The 13,194-nt window shown below is 41.2% G+C and overlaps 1 protein-coding gene across 1 annotated transcript in view; it reads right to left on the reverse strand.

Annotated features, from left to right (window-relative positions):
* The window catches only part of LOC115107157 (calpain-2 catalytic subunit-like), a 78,176-nt gene extending 68,469 nt beyond the window's left edge, over positions 1 to 9,707 (reverse strand). Inside the window, exons 1-3 of the mRNA XM_065007807.1 lie at positions 9,441 to 9,707; positions 9,114 to 9,358; positions 1,591 to 1,660 (exon numbers count right to left, since the gene is read on the reverse strand). Of these exons, the coding sequence (XP_064863879.1) occupies positions 1,591 to 1,660; positions 9,114 to 9,350 (307 nt within the window). The 5' untranslated portion in view covers positions 9,351 to 9,358; positions 9,441 to 9,707. The remainder of the gene's footprint in view (positions 1 to 1,590; positions 1,661 to 9,113; positions 9,359 to 9,440) is intronic.
* Between the last annotated feature and the right edge of the window lie 3,487 nt (positions 9,708 to 13,194).

The raw sequence follows: 13,194 nt of genomic DNA on the forward strand, positions 1-13,194 counted from the left end.
GCTTTCTTCACCACACAATCATTGATCCAAAATATACGTTTACTGTGAAATATCACGAGAAAATTGATTTTAGTCATCAAAACACTACATGATGATATCATCTCAATTGAGTTGTTTTAACAACCCGTTTAAACCAATAGCAGAAAATACAAGAAACAGCTTTATAAATTGTAATTTGAATGTAATACGCTACAGTACTGTCAATTACAGTATATTACCCTGTTTTCATATCAGGCAATACACTGTAATACGCTACAGTACTGTCAATTACAGTATATTACCCTGTTTTCATATCAGGCAATACACTGTAATATGCTACAGTACTGTCAATTACAGTATATTACCCTGTTTTCATATCAGGCAATACACTATTTTTACATCAGGCAAATGTAAATAGTTTGCTAATAGTTTTATACAGCTCTTTGAATGCGGTCTTAGTGCCAACATCGGTTTGTGGTGGTAAATAGACAGATACGAAATATAACGATGAAAACTCTCTTGGTAAATAGTGTGGTCTACAGCTTATCATGAGATACACTACCTCAGGCGAGAAAAACCTCCAGACTTCCTTAATATTAGATTTGGTGCACCAGCTGTTATTGACCAATAGACACAGACCGTCAGCCCTCGTCTTATGGAAGGCAGCTGTTCTATCTTGCCGATGGACCGAAAACCCAGCCAGCTGTATGTTATCCATGTTGTCGTTCAGCCACGACTCGGTGAAACATAAGATGTTACCGTTTTTAATGTCCCGTAGGATAGTGTTGAACGGAACTCATACAGTTTATTCTCAAATGATTGCACATTGGCCAACGGGACGGATGGTAGAGGCGAGTTCTCCGACGAATTCTCACAAGGCACCCTGACCTGCGTCCTCTGTAACGACGTCTTCTCTTCATGTGAATGACGGGTATTTGGGCCTGGTCGGGTATCTTGAGTAAATCCTTCACGTCCGACTCGTTAAAGAAAAAAATCTTTGTCCAGTCTGAGGTGAGTAATCGCTGCTCTGATATCCAGAAGCTCTTTTCGTTCATAAGAGACGGTGGCAGAATCACTATGTACAAAATAAGTTACAAACAACGCCAACGAAACACAGAATAGCACAAATCTTAGGAGCCCATTAAATCTCCTCCAGCGCCATTCAAATGAGAAGATTATCATATCATAGGTAACGTGAGCATTGTGAAAAGCAATTCCTTTATATGTATTTCAATGTGATTTCTAGATGAAACACTGATTCATTTTTGTGGAAAAGTGACTGTGATTTTGTGTGTCAATTGAAAATTAGCTTTTTTGATGATCTGTTTTGAGTTTTGTACTACGAAAATATAATTGTGAAAATCGCACCACATACTGGCACCAACGCGATTGAAAACAAAACTGTAATACATCACAGAACAAATATATGCCCTACGTTTAATACATCTATAGACAAAGATTATACTCTTCTGCAATATATCTGTAGACAAACATATGTTGTAGTCTCCTTCACTGTCTGTTGGTGGACACAAAGCCAGAATTAGTGGGAGGAGGATCTTGGGATTAGCAGTATTTACCTCAACACCCCTTCTCTTTGTGAAATATGCTTACCCAGATCTCCTTGGCAGATATCAGTCCTGGTGGCTCCATCGTCAATGAATTTGGGGTTTGAGCACAACTCCTACAGCAGTCACATGTGAGAGACAGAAGAATTCCTTTGTTTACACAGTAATCATTGTCGTATGATAAGTTGCTCGTCAAATCCTACAGCAAACGCATGAGCGAGAACAGGGGAATCTATTTGTTAAACCAGCTGCAATAGGATTGTGCGTTTACTTGACATTTGGGCATAAACTGTAGTTGAACCAACATACATTTTCAAGCTCAACTGTATGTTCACTCGATTTAGAATTTTAGTGTGAACGTACAATTCAACTTGAGAATTTATTCTACCTTATTTGCATATTTCCCCAGTGTGAAATTAAACTATTTATGAATAATATATATTTGTTAAAGTTTTCTATATTTAACCAGTGTGAGTTGACTGAGAATACATTCTCATTTACAGCTAAGATCTGGAGCAAGTTAGAAGACATGGGTCTAGTTCAAATATATAGTTCACATTCAAATATATAAGCCAGCGAAAAAACACAAACACCCCCCCCCCTCCTCCCCCCAAAAACACAAGATCAATCATAAAATCATAACAAATGTAACAAATTCTTCCTTAAGAAGGTCCTCACATAGCCGTCTGGACTGCTTCATAGACCATTCCACAAGCCATGTGCAAAATAGCTCAAGGCAGATTTACCTCGAAGGGATCTCTAGAATGAGTAATTCCTGAGATCGTATCTGATAGCTTGTATTTCTGAAGGTTAACAGAGAAGTGAGACGTGGTCGGTAGTTTATGCAATAGGGCTTTTATAATTGTGGAACACTGATACAGAGCGTAGTGATACTGTGTTAAACTGCACCCAGAGAGACGTGGTGGGTAGTTTATGCAATAGGGCTTTTATAATTGTGGAACACTGATACAGAGCGTAGTGATACTGTGATAAACCCAGAGACCTCAATACAACGGCAGACTCATTCAGAGAGACGATATCGCCATCGTCGAAGACCGCAATGAATGTCGAACTGAATTATTTGTTTTCTACTATTTAACTAAAGGCAGGACCTATTCCTATAAAAAAAAAATAATCATAATTCTTAACTAACTCATCAACATGGTTTTGACAGAAAGTCTATCATTGATCCAGATGCCTAGAAATTATAAAATCTGGGACACGATCAATAAGGGCCCCATCCAATGTAAGTATGCATAAATCATCAGATACATTTTTATGAGATTTATAAAATAACATATACTTGTTTTTACCTTGATTAAGTACTAATTTAAGCTCAACAAAGGCTTTCTGCAAGGTGGAAAAAGGCAGATTGAATCATTGAAGCTTCGAAATGGCCTGCTCAGCCATGGAGGCAATAACACCACAATGACCTCTGTATACAGACAACACATACATCAAAAGGTCTTTCTTTGAGGGCCTAGTTACACCCTGGTTTACACCCTAACACAGTGGTCTGAAACTCCTGGTTTACACCCTAACACAGTGGTCTGAAACTCCTGGTTTACACCCTAACACAGTGGTCTGAAACTCCTGGTTTACACCCTAACACAGTGGTCTGAAACTCCTGGTTTACACCCTAACACAGTGGTCTGAAACTCCTGGTTTACACCCTAACACAGTGGTCTGAAACTCCTGGTTTACACCCTAACACAGTGGTCTGAAACTCCTGGTTTACACCCTAACACAGTGGTCTGAAACTCCTGGTTTACACCCTAACACAGTGGTCTGAAACTCCTGGTTTACACCCTAACACAGTGGTCTGAAACTCCTGGTTTTACACCCTAACACAGTGGTCTGAAACTCCTGGTTTACACCCTAACACAGTGGTCTGAAACTCCTGGTTTACACCCTAACACAGTGGTCTGAAACTCCTGGTTTACACCCTAACACAGTGGTCTGAAACTCCTGGTTTACACCCTAACACAGTGGTCTGAAACTCCTGGTTTACACCCTAACACAGTGGTCTGAAACTCCTGGTTTACACCCTAACACAGTGGTCTGAAACTCCTGGTTTACACCCTAACACAGTGGTCTGAAACTCCTGGTTTACACCCTAACACAGTGGTCTGAAACTCCTGGTTTACACCCTAACACAGTGGTCTGAAACTCCTGGTTTACACCCTAACACAGTGGTCTGAAACTCCTGGTTTACACCCTAACACAGTGGTCTGAAACTCCTGGTTTACACCCTAACACAGTGGTCTGAAACTCCTGGTTTACACCCTAACACAGTGGTCTGAAACTCCTGGTTTACACCCTAACACAGTGGTCTGAAACTCCTGGTTTACACCCTAACACAGTGGTCTGAAACTCCTGGTTTACACCCTAACACAGTGGTCTGAAACTCCTGGTTTACACCCTAACACAGTGGTCTGAAACTCCTGGTTTACACCCTAACACAGTGGTCTGAAACTCCTGGTTTACAGGCCACATAGAGCCTGCAAGTTACATTATTCTGGCTTGCAAAGTGATGTGTAATTCCTATTAGAATGCAGCCAGAGTTAGGAGAGCCAACAACTGGAACTTTTATCTCTTTTAGTTTATTTTTCAAGGTACTTTTTAAGAAACTTGTAATAAACATGCATTGAGAATGACTGCCATGGGGGAAAGTGATTAGTTAGGCTACCTAAATCATATAAACTGGAACAGTCACCTTAGCAACGGGCGCAAAAAAATTTGATTAATTTAGAAAAAAATGGCTGTTATTTATGTTTGTGTAGCATAGGATTAATTAGCCAATCACTGTACATGGTGTTGAAACAAATAATTCGTGAAAATCAACATGCAATAAGAGCATGCTGGGAAATATGATAATAATGGGCGTGGTTTGATTGGTTTTGAGAAAATATACATTTGTATCTTTACTCAACAAGCTTCTTCAAATTCAGTTTATTGATTCAACGTGCAATCGTAAGGTTTAGTTTAGTCAACATTTGGGCATATAGCTGAACCATCGTACGGTGTTGCCTTCCAAAGGCAAACATGAATTTGTAAATTGACTCAACAGGCTTTAAACAAACATTAGCTCAAATTCTTGAAGTCCACTCAACTCACAGAATGATGCTGATTAAGAAATGGGTTAAATTGGCTTTTTCAGAGTGCAGCAGGCTGATAACACTCTCTGGTCTAGTCAGCTGAGTAAACAATGAGTTGACAAAATCCCCTTTTGATCTAATCTATTAGATTCTATTTTGCCCTGTTTATCAAAAGTGTTGAAAAAAAACTTGTCAATAATCAACTGACTGGCTTTCTTGACATCTATAATATTCTGTCGGGTATGCAATCTGGTTTCCGCTCAGGTTATGGATGTGTCACTGCAACCTTAAAGGTCCTCAATGATGTCACCATTGCCCTTGATTCTAAGCAATGTTGTGCTGCTATTTTTATTGACTTGGCCAAAGCATTTGATACGGTAGACCCTTCCATTCTTGTGGGCAGGCTAAGGAGTATTGGTGTCTCTGAGGGGTCTTTGGCCTGGTTTGCTAACTACCTGTCTCAAAGAGTGCAGTGTATAAAGTCAGAACATCTGCTGTCTCAGCCACGGCCTGTCACCAAGGGAGTAACCCCAAGGCTCGATCCTAGTCCCCACGCTCTTCTCAATTTACATCAACAACATAGCTCAGGCACTAGGAAGCTCTCTCATCCATTTATATGCAAATGAAGCAGTCATATACTCAGCTGGCCCCTCCCAGGATTTAGTGTTAAACTCTCTATAACAAAGCTTTCTTAGTGTCCAACAAGCTTTCTCTGCCCTTAACATTGAACACCTCCGAATCAAAGGTAATGTGGTTTGGTAAGAAGAATGCCCCTCTCCCCACCGGTGTGATTACTACTTCTGTGGGTTTAGAGCTTGAGGTAGTCACCTCATACAAGTACATGCTAGTATGGCTAGACGGTGTCCTTCTCTCAGCACATATCAAAGCTCCAGACTAAGGTTAAATCTAGATTTGGTATCCTCTATCGTATTCACTCCTCTTTCACCCCAGCTGCCAAACTAACCCTGATTCAGATGACCATCCAACCCATGCTAGATTACGGAGACATAATTTATAGATCGGCAGGTAAGGGTGCTCTCGAGGGACTAGATGTTCTTTAGCATTCGGCCATCAGATTTGCCACCAATGCTCCTTATAGGACACATCACTGCACTCTATACTCCTCTGTAAACTGGTCATCTCTGTATACCCGTCGCAAGACCCACTGGTTGATGCTTATTTATAAAACCCTCTTAGGCCTCACTCCCCCCTATCTGAGAAATCTACAGCAGCCCTCATCCTCCACATACAACACCCGTTATGCCATTCACATTCTATTAAAGGTCCCCAAAGCACACACATCTCTGGGTCGCTCCTCTTTTCAGTTCACTGCAGCTCGCGACTGGAACGAGCTGCAACAAACACTCAAACTGGACAGTTTTATCTCAATCTCTTCATTCAAAGACTCAATCATGGACACTTTTACTGACAGTTGTGGCTGCTTTGCATGATATATTGTTGTCTCTACCTTCTTGACCTCTGTGCTGTTGTCTGTGACCCATAATGTTTGTACCATGTTTTGTGCTGCTACCATGTTGTGCTGCTGCCATGTTGTTGTCATGTTGTGTTGCTACCATGCTGTGTTGTCATGTGTTGCTACCATGTTGTGCTGCTACCATGTTGTGTTGTCATGTTGTGTTGCTACCATGCTGTGTTGTCATGTTGTGTTGTCATGTTGTGTTGTCATGTTGTGTTGTCATGTTGTGTTGTCATGTTGTGTTGTCATGTTGTGTTGTCATGTTGTGTTGCTACCATGTTGTGTTGTCATGTTGTGTTGCTACCATGCTGTGTTGTCATTTGTTGCTACCATGTTGTGCTGCTACCATGTTGTGTTGTCATGTTGTGTTGCTACCATGCTGTGTTGTCATGTGTTGCTACCATGCTATGTTGTTGTCTTAGGTCTCTCTTTATGTAGTGTTGCTACCATGCTATGTTGTTGTCTTAGGTCTCTCTTTATGTTGTGTTGTGGAGTCTCTCTTGTCGTGATGTGTATTTTTATTTTATTTTTTAATCCCCTTTTGGTCGGTTCCTCATTGTAAATACGAATTTGTTCTGAACTGACTTGCCTAGATAAATAAAGGTAAAAAAAAAAAAAAAATTATTATAATGATAATAATCTTTAGACTCAGAGGAGAGGCTATGTTGTGGTCTTTGTGTGTGTCATTGGACATCCTAACCCTAAAACACAATCAAAATGAGATCAGTCAAACAGAAAGTAGAACAAGTGTCAACAAACGGACCAGCGCCCACCGCCCATGTCTCTAAAGCTCTGGTTACCATTATAATACGTTGTGTAGTGTTTCCATTGTTCTACACCTGGGCAGTTATATCCCCAGGACAGCATTCAGTGTAAATTTCATTTCCTGCACCAAGGTGCCTTTTAAAAGGTGACTGTGCTTGTGTATTGTAACTGACAAAGATCTTTGGGTTGACATGATGTCAGCACTGTACAACAGCAATAACCACCTCGTTTTCCTCTGGGACAGTACTTCTTGACACACACTTAGGAAAAAAATATGATTCCTTCAAGAACCGTTTTCATCTGAAGAACCCTTTTTTTTTTGAAACAGGGTTCTGAAATAGTTATTTGTAAAAGCAAAGAGTTCCAGCTAGAAACCATCCTAGTTTTTAAAACTTTTTTAAAGAAAGGGTTCTGTGTGACGGTTTAGAACCCTTTCTAGAACCCTTTTGATTCTGAAAAATAATTTTTCATTGTATTCTTTTTCTTTCTTTTAAATAGAGCCTTAACATGAAGTGTTTACTTCAGTATTTAAATGTTAACATTGAGAGATTGAGTAATATGATCCATTCATTTATTTTTAAAGATAGGTGTGAGAATATTTTAAACTGTGCCTATCTGGGGGATAATTGTACAGTACATGTGTCTGGTACTCCCTTAATCATTTGACATATACAGTACTGACAATTTATATTTTTTGCCATGATTTCTGTCTTTCAAAGTAGTATTTTCTGTGATTTTATTGAGCAGAGAGTAGGAGAATAGAAGGGAGTATGAACCAGCAGTGTGTTGTATATGGTACACAGCAAATTGTCCAGTTTAACAAAGCATTGGTTTTTCAGTGTAATATTTTTAGTGATAATTCACGAGATAAATTAACTTAACACTCAATGGTGTAAAATAACCTTAGTGTTGTTTTTTGTGTTGTGGTGGTTGTTAACAACCAGAGTTGAGTCGGACCGTGTCATTTTTACTCTGTGTTGAGTCAAGCACTCAAAACCACGCCCACCATTATCATGTTTCCCAGCATGCTCTATTGCAGAATTGTTTCAATATTTACGTTTGTACATTGATTGGTTGATTAACCTCATGCTACACAAAGATAAATAGCATAACCTTTTCGCACAGCCATCTTCACTAACCCAAGCCGTCAATCTGAATGCAGGTTGCAAGTGATTAAAAGTTCCAATTGTTGAATATCCTTGACCTAGCTAGATTCCAATAGGAACTACACATCACTTTGCAAGCCAGCATGATGTGATTTACAAGCCTGGTGTGTAAAACCAGGAGTTTCCTAACACCACTTGGTTAGGGTATAACTAGACCATAATGTATTGTTATAAAGAATTACATTTTAAAGGCTGATTTGGCTGGTGGAACCATTCATTAAGGGTTCTAAAAAGTTAAAGAGTTCTTGGTCAAACCATTCTGCCTAGAACCCTTCATAAAAGATACAGGTACAGGGGGTTCTATGTAGAACCCTACTTAGAGAGTTCTAGACCCTTAAATGGTTCTGCTATGGGGACAAACCATATATGGTTCTACTCAGCACCTTTTGTAGTGACAAGCTTAAATCTCCAATGAATTGTAATCTTGACACTGAGTATAATTTACATTATATATAAAAAATATAACACACTGATAAACTGATACATCTCACAATTTTTATTTTTAAATTTTATTTCACCTGTATTTAACCAGGTAGGCAAGTTGAGAACACCTTTATTTAACCAGGTAGGCAAGTTGAGAACACCTTTATTTAACCAGGTAGGCAAGTTGAGAACACCTTTATTTAACCAGGTAGGCTAGTTGAGAACACCTTTATTTAACCAGGTAGGCTAGTTGAGAACACCTTTATTTAACCAGGTAGGCAAGTTGAGAACACCTTTATTTAACCAGGTAGGCTAGTTGAGAACACCTTTATTTAACCAGGTAGGCTAGTTGAGAACACCTTTATTTAACCAGGTAGGCAAGTTGAGAACACCTTTATTTAACCAGGTAGGCTAGTTGAGAACACCTTTATTTAACCAGGTAGGCAAGTTGAGAACACCTGTATTTAACCAGGTAGGCAAGTTGAGAACAAGTTCTCATTTACAATTGCGACCTGATAACAATACATTTTTCCCTGCTTCAAATTAAACCAGACAAAGACCCTGGTAGTCAAAGCCAGACATCTGGTCGTTGTACATCTAGATTCTAGACTGTATGTGGAATCAAAAAGTGCTCTCTTACCGTGGGTCTCTTCCACATCAGCCCCTTGGTCTTGGATGAGTACTTCCCCAGCTCTTTGTACCCTAGAGACTTGCTCTCTGCTGGGAAGAACGGGTCCTGGAACAGCTTCCCGGACTCCAGACAGCCCTGAAGCAGCGTTTCATAGTCCTGCTGGAGGAACTTTACCGCCTGCTGGTTGGTTCCAACACCGTTTTCCCTCTCCTGCTGACGGGCCAGCCAACCTGCCATAGACGTCATCCTGGAGCCTAGGAGTGGGGAGAACAGTGAGTCCAAGGAGACTAAAGATAGAGGTTGTAGTTTGTTATCGCTGCCTGGATGAAAACCGACCTGGATTTGTTGTTGTGTGTCGCTGGGTTTTGCTGTGGAGACCGGTGAGATCCTTGGATGTTATCCTGACTCTGGACTCCTGGGAACAGTCCGCTGGGCTGTAAGGACTGAGTTAGAGGTTAGGTTGCTGTGTTGAATCCCTGGATGCAATCCTAGTTACCGTAATAGTTGTTGTTGTGTGTCCAGGCTCCTGGGGACAGTCAGTGTTGCTGAAGAGACTGTGGAGTCTAGCGTCTGGAGACTGAAGGTGTGATTAATGTGTGTGTGGGGGGGTGCAGTAGACTGGAGTCGTTTTGTGATGAAGAAGTTTTAGTGTCCTATGGAATGATTACAATCTCACACACAAACACAAATACCTCTGGTTCTCTGTCCTTCTCCTTTATACTAAACCAGCTAACAGAAAGGCAGGAGGCAGAAGCCCCGAGCTAGGGGAGGAGCCTGATGGATAGGACGACAGGTGTGCTGATGGAAATGAAGCAGACAAGACAACAGCATCAGGCCACATCAAACAACAGGGCTACCTGGCGGCCACCCACCTGACTCTGGCCTTAACCTCAGCAGAAATACACACACACACACAGAGAGAGAGAGAGAGAGAGAGAGAGAGAGAGAGAGAGAGAGAGAGAGACAGGGAGAGAGAGAGAGAGAGAGAGAGAGAGAGAGAGAGACAGAGACAGAGAGAGAGAGAGAGAGAGAGAGAGAGAGAGAGAGAGAGAGAGAGAGAGAGAGAGAGAGAGAGAGAGAGAGAGAGACAGAGAGAGAGAGAGAGAGACAGAGAGAGAGAGAGAGAGAGAGAGAGAAAACAAAACAGTAACCACACCTACAGCCCAAGTAACCTGATCCTTCCTCCAGCTAATGATCTAATGTCACGAGAATGGATGGGTGTGTGTGTGTGTGTGTGTGTGTGTGTGTGTGCGTGCGTGCGTGTGTGGTGAGGAGAGGAGAGAGAAGGTTCCTGGACAAAGGGGCAGTGGTGTACCTGGTCTAGTTTTGCAAGTTAAATATGACTGATATGGGTTGGGTCTAATTTCCTCTTTCCCCATGGATGGACACACACACACACACACACACACACACACACACACACACACACACACACACACACACACACACACACACACACACACACACACACACACACACACACACACCTTGATTTATGTGGGACTTCCCTGTTTACAGTAAAAAATATATATATATACTTCTCAAACAAGAATCCTGGTTACTGTAGTTGTTGTTGTTACTGTTCTTGCTGTTCTTATTCTTGTTGTTGTTGTACTTGTTGTTGTACTTGTTGTTGTTTGTTGTTGTACTTGTAGTTGTTGTTTTAGTTGTTGTTTTAGTTATTGTAGTTGTTCTTGCTGTTGTTGTTGCTGTTGTTGCTGTTGTTGTTGCTGTTGTTGCTGTTGTTGCTGTTGTTCTTGTTGTTGTTTTTCTTGCTGTTGTCGTTGCTGTTGTTGTTGTTGTTGCTGTTGTTGTAGTGGTTGTAGTTGTTGTAGTTGTGTTGCTGTTGTTGTTGTTGTTGCTGTTGTTGTAGTGGTTGTAGTTGTTGTAGTGGTTGTAGTTGTTGTAGTTGTGTTGCTGTTGTTGTAGTTGTTGCTGTTGTTGCTGTTGTTGTAGTTGTTGCTCTTGTTCTTGTTGTTGTTTTTCTTGCTGTTGTTGTTGCTGTTGTTGTTGCTGTTGTTGTAGTTGTTGTTGTAGTAGTAGTTGTAGTTGTACTTGTTGTTGTTCTTGCTGTTGTTCTTGCTGTTGTTGTTGTTGTACTTGTGTAGTTGTTGTTGTAGTTGTTCTTGTTGTTGTTGTAGTTGTTGTTGTAGTTGTACTTGTTGTTGTTGTAGTTGTAGTTGTTGTTGTTGTTGTTGTTGTTGTAGTTGTTCTTGTTGTTGTTGTAGTTTTGTTGCTGTTGTTGTAGTTGTTGTTGTAGTTGTACTTGTTGTTGTTCTTGCTTGTTCTTGCTGTTGTTGTTGTAGTAGTTGTTGTTGTAGTAGTAGTTGTTGTTGTTCTTGCTGTTGTTGTTGTTGTTGTTGTAGTAGTTGTTCTTGTTGTTGTTGTAGTTATAGTTGTTGTAGTTGTTCTTACTGTTGTTGTAGTTGTAGTTGTTGTAGTTGTTCTTGCTGTTGTTGTAGTTGTAGTTGTTGTAGTTGTTCTTGCTGTTGTTACTGTTGTTATTGTTGTTGTTGTTGTGCTCCTGGGAACAGTCAGTGGAACTGTAGACTGTAGAGACACAATGTCAACTTTCACTGCTATGCGGGCAACACACAACACACAGTACATTTCGATGAAACATGGTGAAACCCCCAAATTGCCTATCCTGGAAGCCTGTGTTTCAGACATAAGGAAGTGGATGGTGGCAAATGTTTAACTTTTAAACTCGGACAAAACAGAGATGCTAGTTCTAGGTCCCAAGAAACCTGCTGTTGGATCTGACCATTTCTTTATCTTTTATTTAACCAAGCAAGTCAGTTAAGAATACATTCTTATTTTCAATGACGGCCTAGCAACAGTGGGTTAACTGCCTTGTTCAGGGGCAGAACAACAGATTTTTACCTTGTCAGCTCAGGGATTCGATCTAGCAACTTTTCAGTTACTGACTTAACGCTCTAACCACTATGCTACCTTCCGACCCAAATTTAATTTTGATGGTTGTACAGTCGTCTCAAATAAAACTGTGAAAGACCTCTGATCTCTGGACCCCGATCTCTCTTTTGACGAACATATCAAAAAACGTTTCAAGAGCAGCCTTTTTCCATCTTCGTACCATTTACAACAAAAAAATATCAAACTTTTTCTCCCCCCAAAAACTGATCAGGAAAACTAATCCATGGATTTGTCACTTGTAGATTAGACGACTGCAATGCTCTACTCTCCAGCTACCCGGACAAGGCACTAAATACACTTCAGTTAGTGTTAAATACAGCTAATAGAACTCCAGTGCTAGCCTCCAGTGCTAGCCTCCAGTGCTAGCCTCCAGTGCTAGCCTTCAGTGCTAGCCTCCAGTGCTAGCCATCAGTGCTAGCCTCCAGTGCTAGCCTCCAGTGCTAGCCTTCAGTGCTAGCCTCCAGTGCTAGCCTTCAGTGCTAGCCATCGGTGCTAGCCGCAAGTGCTATCCTCCAGTGCTAGCCTTCAGTGCTAGCCTCCAGTGCTAGCCTCCAGTGCTAGCCTTCAGTGCTAGCCTTCTTGTTAAGGCTAACATGGAGTTGATCCCCCTCCATTTGCTGTTATAACAGCCTCTCTTCTGGGAAGGTTTTCCACTAGATGTTGGAACATTGTTGCGGGGGTCTTGCTTCCATTCAGCCACAAGATCATTGTTGACGTCGGACACTGATTTTGGGCGATTAGGCCCTGGCTCGCAGTCAGCGTTCCTATTCATCCCAAAGGTGTTTGATGGGGTTGAGGTCAGGGCTCTGTGCAGGCCAGTCAAGTTCTTCCACACAAATCTCGACAAAAAAATTCTGTATGGACCTCGCTTTGTGCATTGGGGGCATTGTCATGTGGAAACAGGAAAGGTCTTTCCCCAAACTGTTGGCACAAAGTTAGAAGCACAGGATCGTCTAGAATGTTATTGTATGCGTTAAGATTTCCCTTCAACTGGAACCAAAGGGCCCGAACAATGAAAAACAGTCCCATGTTACATGTTCTTCCACAATGTACAGTTGCCACTGTGGATTGGGACAGGTAGCGTCCTCCTGGCATCTGCCAAACCCAGACTTAGCCGTCGGACTGCCAGATGGTGAAGCGTGATTCGTCACTCCAG

The sequence above is a fragment of the Oncorhynchus nerka genome, linkage group LG23 (assembly GCF_034236695.1).
Source record: "Oncorhynchus nerka isolate Pitt River linkage group LG23, Oner_Uvic_2.0, whole genome shotgun sequence".
Lineage (NCBI taxonomy): Eukaryota > Metazoa > Chordata > Actinopteri > Salmoniformes > Salmonidae > Oncorhynchus > Oncorhynchus nerka.